The 27,084-nt window shown below is 40.0% G+C and overlaps 1 protein-coding gene across 4 annotated transcripts in view; it reads left to right on the top strand.

Annotated features, from left to right (window-relative positions):
• Positions 1–308: 308 nt before the first annotated feature.
• The window catches only part of LLGL2 (LLGL scribble cell polarity complex component 2), a 71,379-nt gene continuing 44,603 nt past the window's right edge, over positions 309–27,084 (top strand). Inside the window, exons 1-4 of one of the 4 annotated variants that reach the window (XM_083351359.1) lie at positions 333–351; positions 2,814–2,834; positions 15,399–15,502; positions 26,838–26,935. In XM_083351359.1, coding sequence (XP_083207485.1) covers positions 15,428–15,502; positions 26,838–26,935 — 173 coding nt within the window. In that variant the 5' untranslated portion in view covers positions 333–351; positions 2,814–2,834; positions 15,399–15,427. Of the gene's footprint in view, positions 352–531; positions 604–693; positions 736–2,813; positions 2,835–15,398; positions 15,503–26,837; positions 26,936–27,084 lie in introns of those variants that run through there. The other 3 variants (XM_083351357.1, XM_083351358.1, XM_083351360.1) reach the window with 3 other exon arrangements.

Below are 27,084 nucleotides of genomic sequence, written 5' to 3'. Positions count from 1 at the left end.
CATTACAAAAAGCCATTCAGAAAGCAGATCCAACGTAGTCTACGGCACTCTCGCCGTGATTTCCACCCCCTCCGCGGCCGACCTTGATTAGTTTCTATTGGTTGCAGGCGAAGCGAGAACGAGGCTCGCCGCTTCCCGATTGGCCGGGATAGTTAAAAGCGGTGAGGAAAATGAATTATTCACGACCCGCGTCGGGGGTCGGGGTGTCAGGGGGGGGGGCTTGAAAGAAAGGCGCCGGGCGAACCACGCCCCCGCTCTCATTTGCATAGGGGTGGGCACGCCCCTCCCGGAGGTATCCAGGAAGGAGAGGCGGCCGGGGCGGCGCGAGGAGGAGTTGTGGTTGCTTGCAGGGTAAGGTGGCTTAGCGCGCGCGGGCGGGAGCGCGCGCGCGAGCGAGCGGCCTGGAAGGGTTAGGTAGGACAAGTGGGGCTGGGCGGGTGCCCCACTTCGGGGAACGGGGCGGCGAGGGACGGGAAGGGGCCGACAGGTGAGGAGGCTCGGAGGGTTGTGGGGAGGAGGGAGGAGAGGAAAGGAAGCGAAGAGGCTGCGCTTGGACGGATGTGGGGGAGTGGCGCTGAAGGGCGCTGACTTCGTTGCCGAAAGGTGAGCTCCGCTGAGGTGGGAGGAAAGCGGGCGAGACAACTTGCAAGTCGGTCTGAAGCCGCGCTCCTGCAAGGGCTTCAGGAGAATAGGCGCGGTAGTGGGAAGAGCGGGTGGAGGCTGGAACAGGGAAGGGTAGGTATCGGGCGGGGTGTTTTCCCTGCGGGGCGGGAGCCCGTAGATGTTTAGCGGGTGAATTGGGAGCCTTTAGGGTGGAAGGGTTTGGCTTGGCCAGGGTATTGGGGGGGGGGTGCGGGTGGCCCTTGAATAAGCCGGCCCAGAATTGCCTTGCATTGCGAGATGGGTGCTGTATAAATTTAATATAAGTCAATAAACCTGCTACAAGCGCTGTCCTGGGGAGGGAGAGGTGTGGGAAACTTGAACCTAGATTAGGCTGGTTCAAATTTCTCAGGGTCTTTGGCCGTCCTAAAGACACCACTGGCCCTGGGGCTTCTTGCGCCTTTTAATGTGTGGAATAAGGTGGATGGTATTTCAGGAATGCTTTAACTTGAAACTAGTTGTCTTACAGGTGGAGACCGTAGGCTAAAAAGCAAAACAATGAGCTGCTCAGTATTTTGGGACGGGGTGGGGTGGGGGTTGCTTTTCTCCTGTTACTACGTGTTTTGAGGTGATTCTTATAAGAGCTGCCCAGATCATTCTTGCTTTCTGTTTCCCTTCCTTTGAGAATTAAGTGTCTGCTCTTGGTGTATGTAGAGAGGGCTGTATTTCATGGAACAAACATAACAAAGAAAAACAAGGAAACCTAAAGGGGAAAAAAAAAGCCAGATCGGTGTGGAGATTGAGGTTTTAATGCAAGCAATCTAGGTCGAGACAAAGTATTGTGCCTTGGGGCCAATACAGGTATTTTTTAAATGAGTCTTGTACATGTATGATAAAGTTTTCTTAAGCTGAATATTATATATATATGCCACCTTGAGTTGTACAAAAATAAAGGTGGAATATAAATCTAATAGTAACATAAAGTTGTCCCATTATTGCCAAGCAGGTCACACTGCATTCAACTGTAGTGTGATCTGTTAGGTTTACAGCTTAGTATATTGAGTGAGCCTAACCAATTATAACTGGTTTAAAAAAAAAACCATGCTATACAGGTAGTCCTCGACTTACAACAGTACATTTAGTGACTGCTTAAAGTTGCAACTGCATTGAAAAATTTTCTTATGACTGTGTTTCACACTTAATGACCATTGCAGTATCCCCATAGTCACATGATCAAAATTCCGATGCTTGGCAACTGACTCATATTTATGATTGTTGCAGTGTCCCAGGGTCATGTGATCACCTTTTGTGACCTTCCTGCAAGAAAATTCAATGGGGAAGCCAGATTCACTTAACAATCATGTTACTAAGTTAACAACTGCAGCAATTCACTTAAAACAGGGATCCACACAAACAAGCAAAGCCCCATCCGTGGGATGCAGGCAGCATATAAAACCACACATCCTTTGATCCACAGAAAAACCTCTCTCCACGGAACCGATCCCTGGTTTCCAAAAGGTTGGGGACCTCTGACTTAAAACTGTGACAGAAAAGATCCTAAAATGGGGCAAAAATCATTTAAGAAATGTTTCACTTAGCAACAAAAATGGTAGCTCAATTGTTGTAAGTCGAAGACTACATGTAGCTGTATGGACCTAGGTGTGGAATTAGATTACTTTTGTTTAAGGATCTAGAATTAGATCAAATTTAGACCTATTTGTGAAACTTTGCTTAAAGAAGCTTGACACAGTGAATGCTTCTGCCAATAAAGTTTAAGAGAAACTGAATCCCCTTTGTAGTCTTTGTCAATATAAACTAATAAAATTTCCCACTTAAAGAGATTGGTCTGTTGAATATCATCTTCTAAGCAAATGAGATAATGAACGTCAATTCTACCTGACCCCCTGCTTGCCGGGAATCCCAGTGACCTGACAGTCTACATTTTTCAAAACCATAAAAGAGTAGCCAATGGCACACTTGAAAAGTTAACTGCATTGTAAGCTGGGAAAAGTTGTCCTGGTTTTTTTCCCAACCAAAGTGGGCTGATTTAGTAGATACTCGAACCCTTTAAAATACTCCAGTTTATTTTTACATCAAACACAAAGATATTTACCTGAGCATTTATCAGGTTTTATTTCTACATTCAAACAATAGTGCATTGGCTTATGTATGGGTTTAATTCTCTTATCCCACCCTCTGCCTCTTTTTTGCAGACATTTTTCATGATGAAACAGGTACATTTGTTCTTACTTAAAACTCCCTTTTATATTTATTAAGAACTTGAGCCTATTCTTGTAGTTTCCTGTGGTTAAACACTGGTAAACATGTTGTATGTTTGTTTTATGTATTATATGCACACATTTGGATAATTGTGTTTTTATATGCAGATCAATGACGCCTGAATGCAATGCTTAAAAATGAGTCCAGCCCACAGGGAATAGCAATAGCAATTAGATTTATATACAGCTTCATAGTGCTTCATAGCACTCTCTAAGTGGTTTACAGAGTCAGCATATTGCCTCTAACAATTTGAGTCCTCATTTTACAGACCTTGGAAGGATGGAAGGCTGAGTCAACTTGAGTTAGTAAACTTAAATGATAATATTTGGTTATTCTGCAGGTGGATTCTAGCAGCTACACTATTTTAATAATAATCAGTTGGCAGTGATCCTCAGACTATGTACTTTATAATTGGTGTGTTCATGGTTTTCCTTGAGTGATTATTGATCATTATGTGTTTTTATCCTGATTTTCAAAAAGGAAAATTGTATGCTGCTTGGAGTTGGTTCTGTTTGGAGTGGCCACTAAGCCCTATAAATAAAAAAATTAAAAGAAAAAAATATTATTTACCTTTGCTTGACACCAGCAAAGCTTATGTGTGACATTTGCTATTTGGAATAAAATAGAATTGAGCTGGAAGGTACCTTGGAGGTCATCTAGTCCAGCCCCCTGCTCAAACAGGAGAACCTATAGCATCTCAGGCAAGTGACCGTCCAATCTCTTCTTAAAAACCTCCAGTGATGGAGTGCCCACAATTTCTGGAGGCAAGCTGTTCCACTTGTTAATTGTCCTCACTGTCAGGAAGTTTCTCCTTAATTCCAGGTTGCTTCTCTGATTAGTTTCCAACCATTGTTTCTTGTCCTGCCCTCTGGTGCTTTGGAGAATAGTTTGATCCCCTCTGCTTTGTGGCAGCTCCTCACTGCTATCACCTCACCCCTATTTCTTCTTTTCTTTAGACTAGGCAAGCCCCTTTTAGCTCTTCAGGTGGGATTAGCAAATAAATTAGCTATTCAACACTGCATAAATAACTATGTGTAGCACAGAAGTGAATGAAAATGGTAGTTTGCAGCATAAAATGAAACTGCTTTGCACTGGATGATAGATGTATGGCATAATTTATCAAATGATTTACTATGCAATCAATTTGAATCTAAATCTTTTCAGCCCTTGTTCAGTGGTAGCTTGAGAGTCTTGTGTTTATTATATTCGTTGTTATCTTGTTACAAAACACTGTAGATTAGGCATGTCAAACTGCTGGCCCGCGGGCCGGATGCATCAAACCGTGTCCCCCCCATTGCCGGAATGGGGAAAAAGTCGCGATACGTCGTGCGACGTCACATGACATTGCGAGTTTGACATGCCTGCTGTAGAAGCAGTTACAGTAGTTAATATTGTGTGAACATTATCATTATGCTTTGAAATCCATAATTTTTAATTAGAAAGTTAGATAACTGCAGTCGCTGATTCAAATAAATTATGGTTGAAGAAAAGTCTTAGTGATGTGTGAACCCTGACTACATACCCGAACACTTTAAAGTTTTGCTATTTGTGTTCATTCAGAGCTTCATAAATGTTGACATAATGTCTTGGACAATATTTTTCTTTTGTTAATTGCTCATCAGGGTTTCCATCTATAAGATACTGCCTGGGAATCTGTATATTTGGCAAGAAAGCTAATCTTGGCTCCTCTAACTTTGCAAATATGTTTGATTTACCGTAGTTTTATAACATTCCAATTCTATATTTTTAAATGTCCTGAATTAGTTCAACACTTAATATTGTACTTTCTGTATCATATTGAATCTTAGACTTTAGTTTGTTTTCATCTTTATTACTTTGATCATTCTGATTTTTGACTGCCAATCAACTGTTCTGCTTTTTTTGTTCCACTTGCTGTATCATTTCTATTCAGTTATTTTAAATTTTTTAAGGGAATTAAGTTTCTGATAGGCTATAGAAATATGTAGAAGATTGTTTGGGGTTTGTTAGTCATGAGGAATAATAACAGGTTATCAAATCTCAATTTTACTGTAAAGCTTCATAAATTAATATTCTGTGCATATTTGAATGACTATCCATTTCAGTATTTTGTTACGTGAGGAACTTGAAATCAGGCTGGTAGTTTCTGAAACTTAGATGATTATTGTTTTTTAATGAGCATGATCTAGAAAAACTGGTTTGTGCATGTATAGCAGAAGTGTTTCCTGATATGTGTTGAGGGGGGAATATTTGGTTTTTCAAAATCCTAATCTTCCTTACTCAGAAGTACATTTCACCAAATTAGCTTCTATTTACTTCCTAGTAATTATTGATTTTTGAAGATTTGCATATACTATGTAACATGTTAACTAGTACGTTTCAGTTACATTTGGCCTTGCAATTCCTGGTGCTGAACATTAATTTCTAATAAGTTGGTTTTAAACATGATTTTTTTTCAGACTACTACAGAAAATGGAAACACATTTTGTAAAGAATAATGACATCTTCATAAAGACAAACTTTTCAGAAAACTATATTAGGAGTCCTAGAATATTGTCATGGTTTCAAATAAGTGTAATAATATTCTGTTTTGAGTTATATTTATAATTGGCTTTATACTGAATTTAAACAGTATGTATTTCTTTAGGCTTTCATAAATCTGTATACTATTTAAGTCTGGGCTTTTAGTTAAAAATAAACATGTAAGTGGGAGCTTGGCACAAAAAGCTTTCGGAAACTAAATTTTAGTGCTGAAATTGCAGAGATACTTTTAAATAAATGCACATTACCTTTCTCTTGCTTTGTTTTATTTATATCTCATTTTTATACATTCAAGATGACAAACATGCAAAATCAACCCTGTGAGGATTGGGCTGAAAGAGTGTGACTGGCTTAGAGTTACCCCACAGCCAGTGGTGAGATTCAAATATGTGAACAACCGGTTCTTTGTGTGGATGCCACTTCCGGAAGTCCATTCTGGGCCTGGGCAACAAAAAATTAGCTACCAGTTCTGCTGAAGTGGTGCGAACTGGCTGAATCCCACCACTGCCCACAGCTTTGATGTCTAAAGCACGGCTTTTCAACCAGTGGTATGAGTACCGCCTGTGGTGCATTGGCATCTGGCAGGTGGTATGCAACCATCCTAAAAAAGTGGTAGCAGGGGAATGAGCTGAACTGGTGGCAGCAGCGCGAGCGAGAGACGGCTGGAGCGTCAGGGCTCAGTGGAAGCGCCAGGATCAGCACCAGGCTCCAGCTGGAGCTCAGCGCTGATCCTGGTGCTTCTGTTGAGCCCAGAAGAAGCACCGATCAGCTGGAATGTTGCAGCATATAAATCTTGTGATTTATATTCAAATGCTTGGCAACTGATTCATATTTATGACAATCACAGTGTCCCAGGGTCATGTGAAGTGACCAAAACCTGCTGCAACCACCCAGCAGGGGGGGGGAATTAAAACCAAACACCACCACCCCTGCTGCCAATCCTCAACAGAAATGCTCCCAACAATGAAAACCTTGGACAGGAGGAAGAGCGCCGCCAGGTGGTCAGGCAGGTGTCTTGCTCGGCTGTGGCTTGGGGGGCACTTTTTTCAGTGCCATTGTAACTTCGAACAGTCACTAAGTGTACTCTTGTAAGTTGAGGACTACCTGTACTTCATCACTTTTTTCCCTTTTTTTTGGTTATCCAAGTTTTTGACACCTTGCTAGGCAACTGGTGGTACTCGGATGTTGCCATATCCTAAAAGTGGTACAATGGGTGAAAAGGTTGAAAAGCCCTGGTCTAAGGCAGGACTACAGCTCACAATCTCCTGGTTTCTAGGCCAGCACCTTAACCATTTAACCAAATTGGCTCTCCTGCCTGATTTCTTTCTGGGAATGTTTAGTCCAGGCAGAAATGACATTTGAGAGTGAGCTGTCTTAATTGCGCAGCTTGTGTTTCTTTTTAAATGGCATCAAACATTTGTGAGCTGGAAGTTACTAAACAATCCACCTGTATAAATTAAATCCATATGGACAAGCTATATATGTTCCTGTGTTCCTTATTTTAAAATTTATTGATTGAGCTAAGTCCTGGTTTATACATAGAAGCCAACAATTTATGTCACTTCTGTATCTCAAACAAAAGAGTTGGCTGACTATTGTAAATTAGAATAAAATTAGAATAAAAAAGACAGCTTGCTTGATTTTGACAGTGTGATGTGTGAATGAATCATTATGGTTTAGTATGATGTACAAACTAATTACTGTGATTTGTTTAATCAGTCATCGTTAACTAAGACTAAGGGGTTTTGTGTGGAAACATAGCCAGAATATGTTCCAACAGGGCCATAGTTTAATTGTGTTTTTTTTGGTGGGGGGCGCAATATTTCCATGCTACAGGTAATTGAACTCCCACATGTGTTTATAAGATCTGCCATTTTATCGTAAAATCTTTAGGTAGTTTTGTCATTAGCTGAGACTTATTTCTGGTGAATGTTGGACTTGATACTGTAAGGAAGAGCATGGTTCTAAAAATATACAGGGAGTGCAGAATTATTAGGCAAGTTGTATTTTTGAGGATTAATTTTATTATTGAACAACAACCATGTTCTCAATGAACCCAAAAAACTCATTAATATCAAAGCTGAATATTTTTGGAAGTAGTTTTTAGTTTGTTTTTAGTTATAGCTATTTTAGGGGGATATCTGTGTGTGCAGGTGACTATTACTGTGCATAATTATTAGGCAACTTAACAAAAAACAAATATATACCCATTTCAATTATTTATTTTTACCAGTGAAACCAATATAACATCTCAACATTCACAAATATACATTTCTGACATTCAAAAACATAACAAAAACAAATCAGTGACCAATATAGCCACCTTTCTTTGCAAGGACACTCAAAAGCCTGCCATCCATGGATTCTGTCAGTGTTTTGATCTGTTCACCATCAACATTGCGTGCAGCAGCAACCACAGCCTCCCAGACACTGTTCAGAGAGGTGTACTGTTTTCCCTCCTTGTAAATCTCACATTTGATGATGGACCACAGGTTCTCAATGGGGTTCAGATCAGGTGAACAAGGAGGCCATGTCATTAGATTTCCTGCTTTTATACCCTTTCTTGCCAGCCACGCTGTGGAGTACTTGGACGCGTGTGATGGAGCATTGTCCTGCATGAAAATCATGTTTTTCTTGAAGGATGCAGACTTCTTCCTGTACCACTGCTTGAAGAAGGTGTCTTCCAGAAACTGGCAGTAGGACTGGGAGTTGAGCTTGACTCCATCCTCAACCCGAAAAGGCCCCACAAGCTCATCTTTGATGATACCAGCCCAAACCAGTACTCCACCTCCACCTTGCTGGCGTCTGAGTCGGACTGGAGCTCTCTGCCCTTTACCAATCCAGCCACGGGCCCATCCATCTGGCCCATCAAGACTCACTCTCATTTCATCAGTCCATAAAACCTTAGAAAAATCAGTCTTGAGATATTTCTTGGCCCAGTCTTGACGTTTCAGCTTGTGTGTCTTGTTCAGTGGTGGTCGTCTTTCAGCCTTTCTTACCTTGGCCATGTCTCTGAGTATTGCACACCTTGTGCTTTTGGGCACTCCAGTGATGTTGCAGCTCTGAAATATGGCCAAACTGGTGGCAAGTGGCATCTTGGCAGCTGCACGCTTGACTTTTCTCAGTTCATGGGCAGTTATTTTGCGCCTTGGTTTCTCCACACGCTTCTTGCGACCCTGTTGACTATTTTGAATGAAACGCTTGATTGTTCGATGATCACGCTTCAGAAGCTTTGCAATTTTAAGAGTGCTGCATCCCTCTGCAAGATATCTCACTATTTTTGACTTTTCTGAGCCTGTCAAGTCCTTCTTTTGACCCATTTTGCCAAAGGAAAGGAAGTTGCCTAATAATTATGCACACCTGATACAGGGTGTTGATGTCATTAGACCACACCCCTTCTCATTACAGAGATGCACATCACCTAATATGCTTAATTGGTAGTAGGCTTTCGAGCCTATACAGCTTGGAGTAAGACAACATGCATAAAGAGGATGATGTGGTCAAAATACTCATTTGCCTAATAATTCTGCACTCCCTGTAGGTATTGAAACTGAAATGGTTGCATTTGACAGGAAAAATGAAATGAATAATTGCATGTTATATAAAAATAGTCAAAAACTACAGGAAGGAGATGAATTCGGCTATCTTAGTATAAGTGTCTATGGGGATTCTTGGTCATCCAAGTTATGGTTATCTCAAAAGTGCTTTTTCAAAAGGCAACTGGACTATGTTTTTCCTTGAAGATGTTTCACTTCTCATCCAAGAAGAACTGAAGAAGCTTCTTGGATGAGAAGTGAAACATCTTCAAGGAAAAACAAAGTCCGGTTGCCTTTTGGAAAAAACACTTTTGGGACTTAGTATAATGCCTAGTGAAGATGGAAACACAATTAGAGACATTTTAAGACAACTACAATAGTAGAAAGGTTATTGATTGCATATGGTCTGTTGCAAAGAATAAGGGTCAAAATAAGTAGAAATGGTTTTGTATCTTTGCTTGCCTCTGCATATTTTATTGCAGTAAATGGAAATATGAGTTGATTATATCAGGTGTGGAATGCACTGGGAATGTGTATGATAAAACGAGAAGAACTAGGGTGGAGAATGAAGGGGTGCTGAATGAACATGGACTGAATAAAAAAGTGAATGGCCTGTGCTGAGTTTCTGAGATACGGATAGAATGAAGATGAAAGTGCAGAACAAATATATAAAGGAAGTAAGATTACCGGTAGGTTGAATAGAAGGATTATTACGCTAAATAACAAATCATTAAAATGACAACTTTAAAATAAACGCCATAGAAGTAACATGTCATAAAAATTATTATGCTCTAATTCAGAAAACAAGTCTACAATAATATAATTCCAAGTTTAATGCCAGGTAAAGATTTTTTTCTTAAGCTGTATAACACTGCTTAGCTCTTCTCCCTGTTAGCTTTTAGTCCTATGTTGATTTTATGGAAGGGTTTTTTTTCCTCTTCTGTTTTACTTTACTAAATTGGTTGTCATGTTATTGGTTGTCATTTTATATCTTCTTTTAAGCTGCTTTGAAAGTCTGAAGAACAACTGTTAAATTCATTCAGTAAAAATGTTCGCTCTTAGTATGCCTCTGGCTGTGAATTTGGCAGTTGGCTCAATTATGCGTAGCTCCTCTATCAATCAGGTGTATAACTCTACCTTTTTAAAAAAAAAATTGTATCACTGTAGGAATTCGACCACATGCGGTACTGTTAATTGTTCTGTTATGCATAAAACAATATGCAAACTGGGATGATAAGATAAAGCCAAACTGAATTCAAAGAACATCACTCAGGAGTAAAGAATTAGTTTAAGAATGCCTTTGAAGTGGCAGCATTTCCCTCCCACAATAATATTTAAAAGGAGGAGCAGTCTGCTAAGGAGGAGAAGACTGGGGGTGACCGGACTTTAATCTTCTTAGTGTTGAGGGTGTTGCATTGCAGAGAGAAATAAATGTGTGCCCTGTGAACAGAGTAATTTTCTCTGTGTAAATTGAGTTAAACGTATCCTGTTTCATCTGTATACATTTATGGGTCTTGCTTTTAAGGGAAATGTGCTCAGGACTGAACCAGGACATTTTGTTATGCACCAGATGTAACAACCTTGGAAAGCCTTTCTGTTACTTATTCATAATAATGAAGGGCAAAGGTTATTTGTTCAAGCAACATCTTTATCAGCTTTTCACTGTGGTTATTACTTCCACTTTTTTTTCTTTTTGTGCTAGGTACAGAGTTGGACACAGCCCTTCCCATTTGTTTTTTACTTATTGTAATTAGACCTTCTCATCCTATCAAGTTATTGCAAATCTTGCTATTTTTTTACTCAAATTAATATCTCAATTAGTTGAACGTTAGAAGCTACACAATAATATAGATTGATGCATATAAACAGTTTGTTGAAGTGGAAGATAATTCCACTTTGTGCAAGACTCTAGGCTAGGTTTTAAAACGTTAGCTTAATCCTAAAACATTACACAAGATGTCTAATATTCTTCTTAGATTTAGAGAACTAATCAAATCAGATGTAAAAATCAACTGATATTGTCAGGACTCTCACTTTGTCCTTTATGAATTTATGACATGACAAATGGATGGTAGGAATGTGGGGACAATAAGCCCACTTGTTTACATAAGCACAAAGTAATGATATACTTTATGTAATGAAGTAATGAATACTGTAGCTGCTACATTATTCCCATGCAGTCCAAAAATTTCAAATGGAAGTAAGTCAGAATAAGTTTTTTAGTTCTTATAGTTTCATAATTAATATCATACTTTTGTCTGTGAGTAGTTACTAACTTTATTTACATTTGAGATTGTTCTGCGTGGCTTATTTGTACTAGAGTAAAGATCTTATGGAAAACTAGTGCTTAAATGTGAATAATCCAATTTTAAAATTCTCACAAAAGTATGTTAAATCTCAAACAAATTATATATTAGACTCTTGTAGCACTCCTCACGGTGTTTGCTGCAAAAGATCAACATAGATACTGTATTCACATAGAACCAGATTTGCAGAATTCTGTTTTAATTGCCTTTTATAACGCTTGTACCTTTTATGCCTACTCCACACTGCTCAAAGTTCCTCTGTGAGGAAGATGGGTAGTTTCTAAATGTGATATATAAATAAAAATTAAATTCTACAGCTTTCTTTGTGAACATAGACCATGGTCTCATTTATTTCTTGACAGAAGAACATGTGTTCTTACAGGATTGTTTTGATCCGGGAGATTTTCGTTTTTTAAATGATATGGAAGACTTATAGCTCAGCCAAATGCTTTATTATAGGAAGACTTACTTTCATAAATTTATCATTTAAAATCAAAGTCTTTTGATTAAAGATGCATTATTCCTAGATATTGCAAGCAAAAGAACAGGTGTGCATCTTCAAAGAAATTGGGATGATTTCTATGATGAATGTACATTGGCAACAGTCAGTGTTTTGGTGTTAATTGTTTTGATTTAGCTTGAATTTCCATAATTCCCATCAGTGCACTTGTGAGAGTTGAGGTCCAGCATGTCTGAAGCATATCCAGCTACCAACCCCCCCCCCTGCTAAAAGTGGTAGCAGACTGCAAAATAAATCTCATTACTTTCTCTCTTTAGGGCCCTTTTCTATTTTGATTGAAGAATTGAGAATCCCAGTTGAAGTACAAATAATTCAAGCACCGTGGTACAAATAGCATCAGGAATTAATGGTTTCAAGAACCGAGTAAGTCTAGTTTAACAAAGAGAAGGACTAGGAGTACAGTCTTCCAATATTTGAGGGGCGCAGTTAACCTCTCTAGTCTCGGTGGGCGCGCCAGTCCTTTGGAACCGCTTACCGGCTGAACTCCGGATGGCCCCCGACCTTCGCTCCTTCCGGCGTGATCTAAAAACTTATCTATTCGAACAAGCCGGCCTGGTCCTGATGGGTTTGGGGTTTTAACATTGTTTTTAACTAACTTACTGCATCGGGCACAATCATTTAATTTTAAATCTTGTATCCTGTATTCTTATTTTTATTGCCCTGTACACCGCCCTGAGTCCTTCGGGAGAAGGGCGGTATATAAATCAAATAAATAAATAAAATAAATAAAGCACCTGAAGGCAGGACAAGAAATAACGGATGGAAGCTTATCCAGGAGAAGTCCAACCTAGAACTAAGGAGAAATTTCCTATGATAATAATTAACCAGTATAACCGCTGGCCTTCAGAAGCTGTGGGTGCTTCATCCCTAGAGGATTTTAACAAAAGATTGGACAGCCATTTGTTCGGAATGGCATAAGGCAGGGGTATCAAACTCAATTTCACTGAGGGCCGCATCAGCATCGCGGTTGCCCTCAAGGGGCCGGGTGGGTATGGCCAGGGTGGGCGGGGCCTACTGGGTGGGCGTGGCTAGAGTGCATATGGCCTACTGGGTGGGCGTGGCTAGAGTGCATATGGCCTACTGGGTGGGCATGGCCAGCTCTACATCGTTTGCATCAAGGGTGCCTATGGAGGCCTGGGCAGGAGTGGGACAGATCTGAGGGTCTCTGGCAGAAGGAGGGTCTCTGGGCCAGGGCCAAGGCAGTGGGGGCCGTTCCCTCACTGTTTCCAGGATGGCTTCGCGGGCCACATGAAACCACTTCGTGAGCCGAATCCGGCCCCCGGGCCTTGTGTTTGACATGTCTGGCATAAGGTCTCCTGATTGCATATAGGGGGTTGGACTAGAGGACCTCCAAGGTCCTTTCCAACTCTGTTATTCTATATTCTGCAACACTGTTAATCTGAATGCAAAACACTGTGAATGAGGAAGCTGATTCTCGGTTTGTACAGATGTATGGCTCAAAGGTTTCTTTTTGTTTTGCTCAATCCACAATGCCCTTCATCTGACTATTATGTTCCTGCACATCTTACCTTTGAGGAGGTAACCTTCGATTTCTCAGCCTTCTCCTTTTAAATTGCCCTTCCTTTATGGTCATAAACTTTCCCCAGATTTTTTTTTTTTTTTGCAAATGAAGGCAAATGAACTCTGGACTATAAATTGCACTGACTCAGAATAATTTCTTTTTCTGGATAGATCGTTGTTTTTTAGTTTTTAAAAAGTCCTTATTTATTGCTTTGCCGCTTTTTGCTTTGAGCTTTCCTGTGTTTTCGTAAAAATAGTTATTTGGAGTTGCATATCTTTTTATTTATTGTCTTCAACATCTCATTTAAGGAAACCTTGCTTTCTACTTGTTTCTCTTCAACAGTGGCTGCAATTCTAAAATATAATTTTAATAGAACTTTACTCCTTCTATTGGAACAGAATTTCACATAAGGTTTCTAGGCCAAGTATAAACAAATCATAAAACTGTGGCTGTGGGTCCTCTTTGTCTATACAGCTTAAATTTGATATTCCTTTGCAAAAATAAATACCTATTATGATCCTGCCATCTTCAACTCGGTCAAGGCCATCTTCAGCATAATACCCATTAAAAGGATAAAAAATAATGGTGAAAAGATTCACATGCAATCTGGTTTCAGGCCTGTGTTCTACATGTAAATTGTTTAGGTTGTATTGATATGACTTACACTGAGGAATAGATTAAAAAATGCATATATTCTGATGGGTCTTTCAGAGACTTGAATATGCTATTAACCATGATATCCTTTTAATTTACTTGATTGATATAACATTAGAAACGGTATTGTGGATTTTAGATCTTTCTGTGAGAGCTTGCTCGACAGGTGGTGTTACAGGTTGTTGTACGATTTGTGGAATAGGTCTTGGCTATGTCAGCATTATCGGTATGTGCAATTCCAAAGTCAGTTGAGATTTGTTATACAGTGTCACATTGATTGCCATCCCTGAGATTAATTCAGTCCTAATCTCCACTCAGTTTACTTGGAGGATCACCTTTCTCCACTGGGACTTGCCTTTCACATATCAACTTATAAGGCAGGGGTGTCAAACTCAATTTCATTGAGGGCCACATCAGCATTGCGGTTGCCCTGAGGGGGCCGGGTGGGTATGGCCAGGGTGGACGTGGCCTACTGGGTGGGCGTGGCTAGAGTGTGTATGGCCTACTGGGTGGGCGTGGCCAGCTCTACATCGTTCCCATCAAGGGTGCCTATGGGGGCCTGGGCAGGAGTGGGACAGATCTGAGGGTCTCTGGCAGAAGGAGGGTCTCTGGGCCAGGGCCAAGGCAGTGGGGGCCGTTCCCTCACTGTTTCCAGGATGGCTTTGCGGGCCGCATGAAACCACTTCGCGGGCCGGATCTGTGTTTGACATGTCTGTTATAAGGCCTAATTTGAGGGGCCTTTGTGAGACCAGCCCGTTTGATTGGTATCCAATAGATTGCTTTGTTCTAATATTTCCGAAGTAATAGTTGATCTTTTAAGTTGGAGCTGAACAATTTTTAAAGCTAGTCTCCTGGTAAAGAGAACCAGTTAACAGAATGGTATTTGTTATAGTCTTATGGCAGCATATTTGATATGGTACATAGCTAGGCCTTTTAAAATGAGGTGGTGTATATGTGTATGTGGGTGTATGGACCAATGCCCACAATTAATTTCTCCCATATTCAATAAATCTGAATTTGCTGTGACAGGAGATACTAGTACTAATTACCCATTCTGGGACATTGAAGACCTTTTAAATAACCTGCTGGTCTTAACCTCTGATGTGTAGTGTAATCTCTTTTTTACTAGTTTAAAGAGGCAAGATAACCTGGTTTCATTGTGTGGAATTCTTAGTAGTCCCTAAGCTTGGCTGTTTGCTTGCAGACAATTTGGTAACAACATCAATACTAAGAATCAGTTTTGCTACCTACACTGCCTCAAGCTGATGATGTTACCTATTTGGATGTTGAAAAGTCTGCAAGCAAACAAGCTCAGAGAGCATCAAGAACTCCACAGTTCAGCCCTGAGCTGCAGATATTCTCTTCTGCAATATTGGAATTTTCACTTTTATTTCTATCTAAGCCCATTTTATGTAGCTGATATCCAAGTGTCTTTAAAGATATTTTTGCCTTCTCTACAGCTTTTGGTGCCTCGTGATTAAAGAGGAAAATGAGAAGATTTTTGAGGCCTGGACATGATACCGTAAGAGAGAGGCTCAAGCGTGACCTCTTTCAGTTTAACAAGGTATGTTGCGGAGCTCGAATAAGATCTAAGAGGAAACAAGTACAGAACCTTTTCACATTTCATGTTTCATTGCTGATTCAGATGAATTGAAGCATGGAAGAGATGGGACTCTTTAACCCTATGACTCTTCCAAATGCAGTTTGCCCATAATCATACTTGATTTTTGGCATAGCTTAGAACATAGCATGAAATACAAAAGTGTCTGATAAAACCTCCCAGAGTTGTTGGGAGTTGGTGGTATAAAATTTAATCAATCTTCACCTTGTACTGGACCTATGCTACTACTGAGACAATAGATTTTTTTGATATTTTCATGTCTTAAACTTGCAGATGGTTTCCTGAATTCCAGATGGCCATTTAGAACTCATACTTTTCAGTTATAATTTTTAAGACACAAAGTCTTTTTCTCCGGCAATATGTTCCCTCTGTGGAAGCACATGGCAGCTATTGTGGTTTGGATATAGTACTGTTTTTAAATAAGCAAAGGGCAGCGTGCAATTCATAGGCTTGTATGTACCCTTTCAGTGCGAGTAGGAGTGTTAAATTTTATTTTTAAAAATGAAAGCAGTTGGTATGATTATTTAGTAAAAAATCTGAAAAGCTAATACTGATATGGCTATTAAAGTAACTCTACACCAGGGGTGTTAAACTCAATTTCATTGAGGGCCGCATCAGCATCGCGGTTGCCCTCAGGGGGCCGGGTGGGTATGGCCAGGGTGGGCGTGTCCTACTGGGTGGGTGTGGCTAGAGTGCGTATGGCCTACTGGGTGGGCATGGCCAGCTCTACATCGTTCGCATCAAAGGTGCCTATGGGGGCCCGGGCAGGAGTGGGACAGATCTGAGGGTCTCTGGCAGGAGGAGGGTTTCTGGGCCAGGGCCAAGGCAGCAGAGGCCGTTCCCTCACTGTTTCCAGGATGGCTTTGTGGGCCGCATGAAACCACTTTGCGGGCCAGATCCGGCCCCCGGGCCTTGTGTTTGACATGTCTGCTCTAAATAGATTTCTGTTAACTGAAAATAAGTTTCTCTACCTTCTGAAACCTGCTTTGAATTCAACATCACAAACAGCGCAGTAAACAACAGGTAGTCCTTTAACAACCATTCAAAGGTACGATGGCATAAAAAAAATAGCTTTATGACTAATCTTCACATTTGTGACCATCTCAGCATCCCACAGTCATGTGGTCACTATCACTTTGCAAGTGATGCTGCTTATGACCATTGCAGTGTTCCACAGTCAGATGCTCATCACCATTACAGTGCATGACAAGTAGAATTTAAAATAGGGAAGTAAGATTGCAAGTTGGGTTCATGTGATGTTTCACGTTGTGACCACAGCATTTAGCAATAGGGTTGCTGGTCCCAGTTGTGGTGGCTAAAAAGAGTGGTGCAGTGGTTTGAATGAAGTATTACAGACTAATTCTGCCGACTGCCAGGAGTTCAATTCTGAGCAGCTCAAGGTTGAACTTAGCCTCCCATCTTTCTGAGGTCAGTAAAATGAGGATCCAGATTATTGGGGGCTAATGTATGCTGACTCTGTAAACCACTTAGAGAGGGCTGTAAAGCACTGTAAAGCGGTATATAAGTCTAAGTGCTATTGCTAAGAGGTGGTTAACTGTATCTGGAAGAAGTAAAAGGTGGAGTGTTTTTGTGGTGTTTACATATTCTACTGGTGCTTAATTTTTGTGTAAATCTGTAAAAATGTCACTTTCTCTGACTTAACAGTCATGAAAAAGAGAGCAGATATATAGCAACTGAGGGAAAAGAAATAGGACTTGATTTACAATACTGAATTATGGCCAGTCTTGCATGGAAACCTTAAAATAGGTTAGCACACCTCTTACAAATGCTATGAGGCACTGGGATAGCTTCAGTGTTTTACTTCCCCAGATTTCTGTAACTAAGCAGTGCTACTCAAAAATCAGTTGTAGAAAGCTGAAGTAATTCGTGATTGTATTCCCTCCCCTGCTGGTCTCCAGAGAGACTTTCTCTCATTCCTACTCAGAGGACAGTCAGCTGTTTTAATAGGGAAAATGGATTGTAATCCACACCATGCGGAGAGCAACACAGAGCTTATGTTCTGGCCTTGTCATTATTTTACTTTAGGAATGATAAATTAAGGCATTTAATTGCCATACTTCTTCATAGTGAACTGGAGAACTGCAGATTCAGTTGTTCATGCATGGAATTCCATGTTAAAGATAAGCCACCAAAATGATTTAATTTGAAAATATAATTTTGATATTCAGATTCAGATAACCAGATTCTCATTTTGCAGTTGGTTTACACACTTAGGTTTCATTTACTAAATATAAACTGGAGTGCAGGAAGTATCCATCCCTGACCCTTCTCTCTCTCTTAAATCATGAAAGGTAGTATTTTTAACTTACATGTTTAGCCTCTGATTGGTGTGATTTGTGGTGAATTGGCCCAGGGTAGAAAAAAAAAAGCCTGCTATATAAATTTCACAAAGCAATCAGATTTATGGATGCAATAATTTATTTTAAAACATTAAATTGTAGTCAACCCAGGAAATCTTTCTTTAATAATGTCCATGAAATAAAGAATCATTGGAAATACGGCTACATTCTGGAAGGTTCTTTTAAAGTTAAGGTTAAAATTTTGCAGTATTGAACTCAACTGCATTGTTAAATATTTATTAATCTACTGTATATCATCACATAATTACATAATGTTGGAGCCCAACAGTTCCACTGCTAAGTGAGATAGTTTTTCAAGTGAGTTTCGCTGCATTTTACACCCTTTCTTGCCATAGTTTTAAGTGAATTAATGCAGTTGTTAAGTTAGTGAATCTACTTCTTCATTGACTTTGCTTGTCAGAAGTTCACAAAAGATGATCACATGACCCCAGGACACTTAACTGCCATAAATATGAGCCAGTTGCCAAGCATCCAGATTTTGATCACGTGAGCACATAGGGATGCTGCAACGGTCATCAGTCTGAAAAACAGTCAATAAGTCACTTTTTCAGTGCTGTTGTAACTTCAAATGGTTGTAACCATTCACTAAAACAAGGGTAGGCAACCTTGGCTCTTTTATGACTCGTGGACTTCAATTTGCAGAATTCTGGGAGTTGAAGTCCACGAGTCATAGAAGAGCCAAGGTTGCCTACCCCTGCACTAAACGAATAGTTGTAAGTTGAGGGCTATCTGTACAGGCATAGTATAGATTTTGTCCTACACTAGAATAGGGAGCTTAGAACCAAATCTCAGGTAGCCTGAATCCCATTTTTATGGTCTTCAAAAACCTCAAGATTGCACCATTGACATTGGATACCAAAATACTGATTTTGAGCAGCGTGATTTGTGCAATTTTAGGTGAGCTATTCACTCCACAAGGTTTGTCATGCCTATTTTACATGGAAACTCTTCTTAGCTGCACATTACTTTGATTGCATTTTAAGAGCCATAAAAAGATTGCCTGCTGTATTTTATATGGCGCAATGGTGCATGGAAAGCCTTAGAATGTTTAAATGTGCAGTAGAAATGTAGCTACTAAATTAACACATTGCTTATTCACTAGATAACCACAATGAAACAATGAATTTATTGATGTATCTGGTTATTTAGTTACTTGCAATATTTATATGGCCAGCCATCTCAAAACAGTTTAACTCTGGGCAGTGAGGAAAAAAAAGAAAAGAGAAGAAAAGGAAACCTGTCATTAAAACCAAATAATCTCCATCTCCATCATCATGTGATCAAAATTTAGATGCCTGGCAATTGACTCATGATGATTGCGTGTCCTAGGGTCATGGGATCATCTTTTGCAATCTCTGACAAGCAAACTCAATGGGGAAGCCAGATTCATTTAACAACTATGTTACTAACTTAACTTCAGTGATTCACTTAACTGTTGCACAAAAGGTCCTAAAATGAGGAAAAATCACTTAACAAATGTCTCATTTAGCAACACAAATTTTGGATTCAATTGAGGACTACCTGTACTTATTTATCCGATTTCTATAGCTGCCCACCTCAGCAAATCACTCTGGGTGGCTCCATTTAGCATTAATTTTGTGAACACTTTGATAGCTTCTTCATCCATTCATTCTCTTCTTGATTTACTTTAAATAACACATCTTAAAAGCGGCTAAATATCAATTCTTTTTTTAAAAAACCTTGCTAAAATGTCACATTTTCCAAGGACTTCTGCAAGTCCATTTTTTATTTCTAGAGGCCATGCAGCATCCCAATTTTTATTTCAAACTGCTTCAGTTACATATTACACTTAGCTGCAAACATATAATGCCTACAGCTCAGTCTTTGCTTTAAAGATTACCCAAAGCAAACCAGCTTTTCGAGTCTTTCTCCTTGGTGTTGTGAGTATTGTGCTTTTGGCAAATAAATAAACAAAATCCCAAAGCTACTGGGAATATTCAGCTTGGGATTTCTATTTGCCTGGAAAACTGGGTCTAAACCACAGATATCGTTTGTATTTTCAGTATGTAAAATTCAAATATCAGTATTCTTAATCTAAAAGAAAATGTTTTCCTCCCTGAAAAGCTGCATCATAAACAAAGAGTATTAGAGGAGTGAGTTTCAAGTACATGAACAAGGTTGCACTGTGGGATGGGGTGGAGAGAGAATCCACTGACTGATTCCCCAAAAGCTGCAGGCACACCCTACGGCAGCTCTCCCTAATTAGTTTTCACTCAAGCTTTTAAGGATATGTAAAACATTTTAGAGTTTGAAGAATTTTGGTCTGGTTAGTGTAGAAGCGTTGAACACTTGAAATAGTCCTCCCTCTCCCAAACTCAAAAAGAGACCCCTTTTCAAGTTCAGCCTGGAGCTGTTTTATTACACAATACTTCCAGTATAGTCAGAACGGTGAACTTCAAACTTTGAGCAACTGAGCTTTCAGCCTCAAACTATTACAAATCCAGATATTTGGGGTATCTCTAGCTTCATTAAAACATTTTTCTTCTTGAAATAATCTAATCCAGGGGTCCCCAACCTTTTGGGCACCAGGGTCCGGTTAGGTGGAAAAAAGATTTTCCATGGATCGGAGGGTGCGTGGTTTTGTGTGCTACCTGCATCCCGTGGGTGGGGCTTTCCTGATCTAATCTGTCTCAAAACGAAAGTGAAGCAAATGTAAGACTATAACAACAATTGAGTTCTGTTTGAATTGTTTTAAGTCTTTCCAGAGTAATATAAAACATTTTTTAAACAAGTGCTGTCTTTTGAATTTGACTGTTAGTTTTTTTTTTAAAGATTCTGTCTCATAGCTTGTTTATTTTGAGTGTTTTTCCTCATTTTGCTGCTCTTGAATTTTTCCTTCTTGTATGCATGTCCACATTATGGTCAGACATATCTTTAAAAGAATGGAACATTGATCTGTTCACTCAGGCATTCCCCCCAGGCAAGGCCAAAAGCAGATACGCAACTGAAAGGGATTATCCTGTTAGTATGGTGTATCTGTGGTGTTGTTGCAGCATGTGGTCCGAGGGAGGGAGGCTGCATTTCTCTCCTAACCAGAGGGTGCCTTGTTCATGTATAAGTACATGTTTCCCAGCAACATAAGCAGCTGTCACTTGGGGATACTAAGAACACCTGTGGTTCTATCTTACAAAAATTCTCAGTCCAATGAGTAGCACAGTGTGAAATTTAATTCCCTCTTCTTGGTATGGCATGTTGTAAAATTCTGCAGGGCCAGACATGTCCTCAATTGTGAAGTTAGCTAATCAGCCAAGTTCAGCTGCCAGACGGGCTGGTTTCACCTGTGTTTTACCTACCTGGAAGCAATCCACTTGGTTCATACCTGAGTAGGGTTCTTTAAGCTGGTAGGTCTTCCAGCCTGCTTTGTTCACTGGGGGTAAACACAGGCTTGTGTGGTGGCAGAGCAGTTGCTAAGATTTGATCTGCTGTATGTCTAAGGGCAGATTCAGAAAGCAGCTTGTTTCAGGGTTATAAAATGATAGTGTCACTTTTGACTGAAACTTGGGAGAAAATCCTTTCACTTGTCTGAAAGTTGGCCCCTCCCATGACAAACAACCCAATATGGAGTTCCATGTTCTGAGAATAAACTATACTTTCCCTAAATAAAAGCCAACTTGATGGCTCGTAATCAGTCAGCAAAACTGAGTTGGCTTCTTTCTGTGTGTATGTTTGTTTGCTCTCCACTACGGTTTCATTGTTCTCTTTCCTTCCACACCCACTCCAGGTGTAGCTGCTTCTGTCCCCTACTGGTACTGTACTTTATGTTCTAAGGTGCAACTGTCTTAGTTTTGTTTTGTTTTTTTACAAAACCTGAATGTTTTTGCTTTTATGCCCAAATAAATTTCATTTGTCAGTGGCCATGTTGGTTGTGCTACAAAGAGTTGGAATGCTATGAAATGTAGCTAATTGTGACTAAACTGAAAGCAAAGCACTATAAATAAAGATATTCTTTCCTACACAGCTAAATATACTTTCCTGAGGGTTGGGTGGGCTCTCAAACAACGTGTGTTGCTCAGGCTGGTAAAATCAGTGGAAATAAAATCTCTTGAAAGGTTTCCACTTGTGTAGTAGGCCAGGGGTCCCCAACCCCTGGGCCACGGCCCATTGCCAGGCCGTGGCCTATTCGGAATTGGGCCACACGAGTGGCTGGCTGGAGCAAGCGCGTGTGCGCAACTCAACTTGCATGAGGAGTGGGCTGGTGGGTACTCTTTCATGTGTGCCCCGGCCCACCAGTTTATTTTTTATTTTATTATTACATTTATATACCGCCCTTTCCCGGAGGACTCAGGGCGGTTTACAGGGTAATTAAAAACAAAAATACAAAAGTTAAAAACCAAGTTTAAAAAAGATTAAATTTATCCCTGTATAAATAAAACCCCAATTAAAATAAATTAATCCTCAGCCTGGGCCAGAGAGCTCGAAGAGCCAGGTCTTCAGGCCCCGGCGGAATGAACGGAGGTCGACTGCGCAAGTCGACTGTGTATGTGCATCGGCTGGCAGCTTGCACAAGGGCTGTGTGTGCATGCACGCATGAGCGCCGACCCAGTTCACATGGCCCAATTCCCATCTCCACCCTCCAGCCAGGCCACCAAGCCACAAAGGTTGGGGACGGACCACTGTAATACGCTATGTGGACTCAACACATTAACATGTTTTTTTCTTAAATATGGGGCTTAAAATAGGTGTACTTGCAGATAATAAAGGCTGAGTAATGTCCATTGAATTCATAGTAGCCGAGTGTATTTGAACAAGATGCTTTGATAAAACTCATAAGCTTATTTGCTTCAGTTATGTAATCAATGTTCATAAAATAAAAGTTTATCAGTTTTCAGCCAGGGATGATTTATTAAACAGAATACAAAAAGATGAAGAGAGACAGAGAATACAAAAGTGACCAGTGTTTTTTAATGTTCTGTACCTCTATTTGCAATGTATAATCAGGATTGAGGTGTTGCTGCTTTCAGTGTATATGTAGCTTACTAGTGCTCCATCGTATAAGGAAACGTAAGAAAAGTGATTTTTCATTTCTGCCATTCTATGCAATCGGCATAGCTAAGTGCGAGTTCAAACTATGAGTGTTCTTTCCAACAAGCAACCTTTCAGTTAAGGATAAGGACATCCTGGAAGTTTTCCAAATCAAACTTTAAAAAAAACCCACCAAAAACATGCAAACTGAATGTTTTAATTTAAATCCAGATTTTCTATCAGCAACCTAGAACTAAGGAGAAATTTCCTGACAGAACAATTAACCAGTGGAACGACCTGCCTCCAGAAGCAGTGAATGCTCCAACACTGGAAGTTTTTAAGAAGAGACTGGACAGACATTTGTCTGAAATGGTATAGAGCAGGAGTGTCAAACTGTTGGCCCGCATCATGCCAAAACTGCGCCCCCCATTGCTGGGAATGGAAAAAAAGTTGCGATACGTCATGACACGTCACGTGATGTTGCGAGTTTGACACCACTGGTATAGGGTTTCCTGCCTAAGCAAGGGGTTGGACTAGAAGACCTCCAAGGTCTCTTCCAACATTGTTGTTGTTGTTATTATGAGACATTGCATAAAAGTATCACGGTGCCCATGCTGCCTTTGTTTTACAACTTCTGCATTCATTTAATGACCGCCACAGAAAATATAATAAAATTGGGTCGGCCACGTGACTGATCTGTTTTATAACCATTATGACTTATACCCATAATGGGCAGGCTCCATTATGGTCATAACTCAAGGACTACCTGTAGGGACCTTGGAGAGACACTTCGGTATTTGTACATACACAGGTTTTTTATCTGCCTCTTTTCAGACAGCCAATTATTGCAAGTAATTCTTGAAGGATACTTGGCTTTCTATTGTACCCCATACAGGGAGTGCAGAATTATTAGGCAAATGAGTATTTTGACCACATCATCCTCTTTATGCATGTTGTCTTACTCCAAGCTGTATAGGCTCGAAAGCCTACTACCAATTAAGCATATTAGGTGATGTGCATCTCTGTAATGAGAAGGGGTGTGGTCTAATGACATCAACACCCTGTATCAGGTGTGCATAATTATTAGGCAACTTCCTTTCCTTTGGCAAAATGGGTCAAAAGAAGGACTTGACAGGCTCAGAAAAGTCAAAAATAGTGAGATATCTTGCAGAGGGATGCAGCACTCTTAAAATTGCAAAGCTTCTGAAGCGTGATCATCGAACAATCAAGCGTTTCATTCAAATTAGTCAACAGGGTCACAAGAAGCGTGTGGAGAAACCAAGGCGCAAAATAACTGCCCATGAACTGAGAAAAGTCAAGCGTGCAGCTGCCAAGATGCCACTTGCCACCAGTTTGGCCATATTTCAGAGCTGCAACATCACTGGAGTGCCCAAAAGCACAAGGTGTGCAATACTCAGAGACATGGCCAAGGTAAGAAAGGCTGAAAGACGACCACCACTGAACAAGACACACAAGCTGAAACGTCAAGACTGGGCCAAGAAATATCTCAAGACTGATTTTTCTAAGGTTTTATGGACTGATGAAATGAGAGTGAGTCTTGATGGGCCAGATGGATGGGCCCGTGGCTGGATTGGTAAAGGGCAGAGAGCTCCAGTCCGACTCAGATGCCAGCAAGGTGGAGGTGGAGTACTGGTTTGGGCTGGTATCATCAAAGATGAGCTTGTGGGGCCTTTTCGGGTTGAGGATGGAGTCAAGCTCAACTCCCAGTCCTACTGCCAGTTTCTGGAAGACACCTTCTTCAAGCAGTGGTACAGGAAGAAGTCTGCATCCTTCAAGAAAAACATGATTTTCATGCAGGACAATGCTCCATCACACGCGTCCAAGTACTCCACAGCGTGGCTGGCAAGAAAGGGTATAAAAGAAGGAAATCTAATGACATGGCCTCCTTGTTCACCTGATCTGAACCCCATTGAGAACCTGTGGTCCATCATCAAATGTGAGATTTACAAGGAGGGAAAACAGTACACCTCTCTGAACAGTGTCTGGGAGGCTGTGGTTGCTGCTGCACGCAATGTTGATGGTGAACAGATCAAAACACTGACAGAATCCATGGATGGCAGGCTTTTGAGTGTCCTTGCAAAGAAAGGTGGCTATATTGGTCACTGATTTGTTTTTGTTATGTTTTTGAATGTCAGAAATGTATATTTGTGAATGTTGAGATGTTATATTGGTTTCACTGGTAAAAATAAATAATTGAAATGGGTATATATTTGTTTTTTGTTAAGTTGCCTAATAATTATGCACAGTAATAGTCACCTGCACACACAGATATCCCCCTAAAATAGCTATAACTAAAAACAAACTAAAAACTACTTCCAAAAATATTCAGCTTTGATATTAATGAGTTTTTTGGGTTCATTGAGAACATGGTTGTTGTTCAATAATAAAATTAATCCTCAAAAATACAACTTGCCTAATAATTCTGCACTCCCTGTATATCCCGTTTGGAAAAAACCCCTGAAATGGTACCCAGTGGTGTTTCAGCTAAGCTGGAAACCTCTCCCACCTGCAGATATTAATTCTGTATACATAAGATGTAAGGGATTGGATCCATGACATGTGTCACCAGAGAATAGTTTTATTCTGCACAGTCCTAGTTACATTCATATTTTGGAAGAATTAAGTTTGGATAATGCTGATCATGCTGTAGTTTTAGGTTTTTATCAAATCAGAAATGTGACTGATTTGAAGCTGAACTTCATAAATTTTGTCATTTGTGTCATATTTCTGGCATTAAGAATAAAAAAGACACAATTGTCTCCTTCACCAAGATTATCTGCTGATCCCATCTATTTATGCCTTACACTAATCATTACAGTAAATAAATAGTTCTGGAGTTTGTATATTTCCCAGATTGTTAATGTTGATGACTCTGTCAACCAGACATCGTTATTGCTCAGTTTCATAGTATAGAAATATGTTCCCAAAAGTTCTCAGCATCTTGGCCATAATGGGGCTTGATTCAAACCCTTATTCTAAAAATCTTTCACCACAGTTTGTGTATTTGCTCCTAAGTAGAGGGCTGCCAATGGATGGAAGAAAGATCAGATGACATTTTCAACATTGAAAACGGCAAGACCTCTCTCTTCCCTTAACATATACAGTATATCTATGCCTGAAGAATCACTGATTCTTGTAAATGCAAAAGAGAAAGTATGTTTTACATGTTTGTGCATATCCAGTTTTTTTTTTTATTACAAACTCTGGCTGGTAAACCATGCTTGATAGCGTAGATGTTCTGTTAATACAATCCTTTTGGCTTATGGGTAGGGTAAACTGGATTAGAGCAATGTTCAAACCAGGTTATATGTTTTCCTACATATTTTGTTTGCCTGCTTTGCTTCTGAAATTGCTTTGCTTGTACTTTGGAATGCTGTTTTTAAGATTAATGATACCTATATGGGCCAAAGGTCTAGCTATATAAGGCCATAGGATGCATGTTTTTGTGGTCTGATATATTTACAGAGTAAAGGCAGTGCTGTGGAGGATTGCTAGGTCTCCACTGTAGAAAATCCTATAGCACATAGAAAATAATTTGTTAAAATTAACATTGACAAGCTAAATATGGAAATTCCGGAAATAAAGGTTCTCAAGAGTGATTTTACTCATGCCTCGTCTGGATGAATGCTACCAGTATTTTACAGTAAAAGGATTTTAAACTGTATTTCTGAGCTATTATTCCAGAGGAAATTCTTCTATAATGTCTTTAAGAGTGATTAAGGCAGACCTCTGGTTTTGTAAGATTTGTCTGAAGAAGTACTTTATTTCAATATTATATTGCTTGAGTCCGGATATTATGATGAAATTTGTTCTTATGTAGGTTCGCTTTTTGCATAGCTTTTTGTCTTCATGTATAATGTAGATTGCTGGTTCATCTTTTCCTTTTCCATCAGACGGTTGAACATGGTTTTCCTCATCAGCCAAGTGCCCTGGGCTACAGTGCTTCCTTCCACCTTATGGCTATTGGGACCCGGGCAGGAGCCATCAAAATGTATCCTTTCAGTTGTTTATTTCTGCCTTTGAATCAGTTTTAGGGGAGAAAGTAGGTTAGTTGCACACTTAATAGATACAATGCTTTAGACTAGAATCCCCAAAGATGCTATGGAACCCAGAAATAGTACATATCTATAATTCCCTAAA

The sequence above is a fragment of the Vipera ursinii genome (genome assembly GCF_947247035.1).
Source record: "Vipera ursinii genome assembly, chromosome: 2".
NCBI classification, from domain to species: Eukaryota; Metazoa; Chordata; class Lepidosauria; order Squamata; family Viperidae; genus Vipera; species Vipera ursinii.
This window is presented reverse-complemented; position numbering and strand designations above follow the sequence as displayed.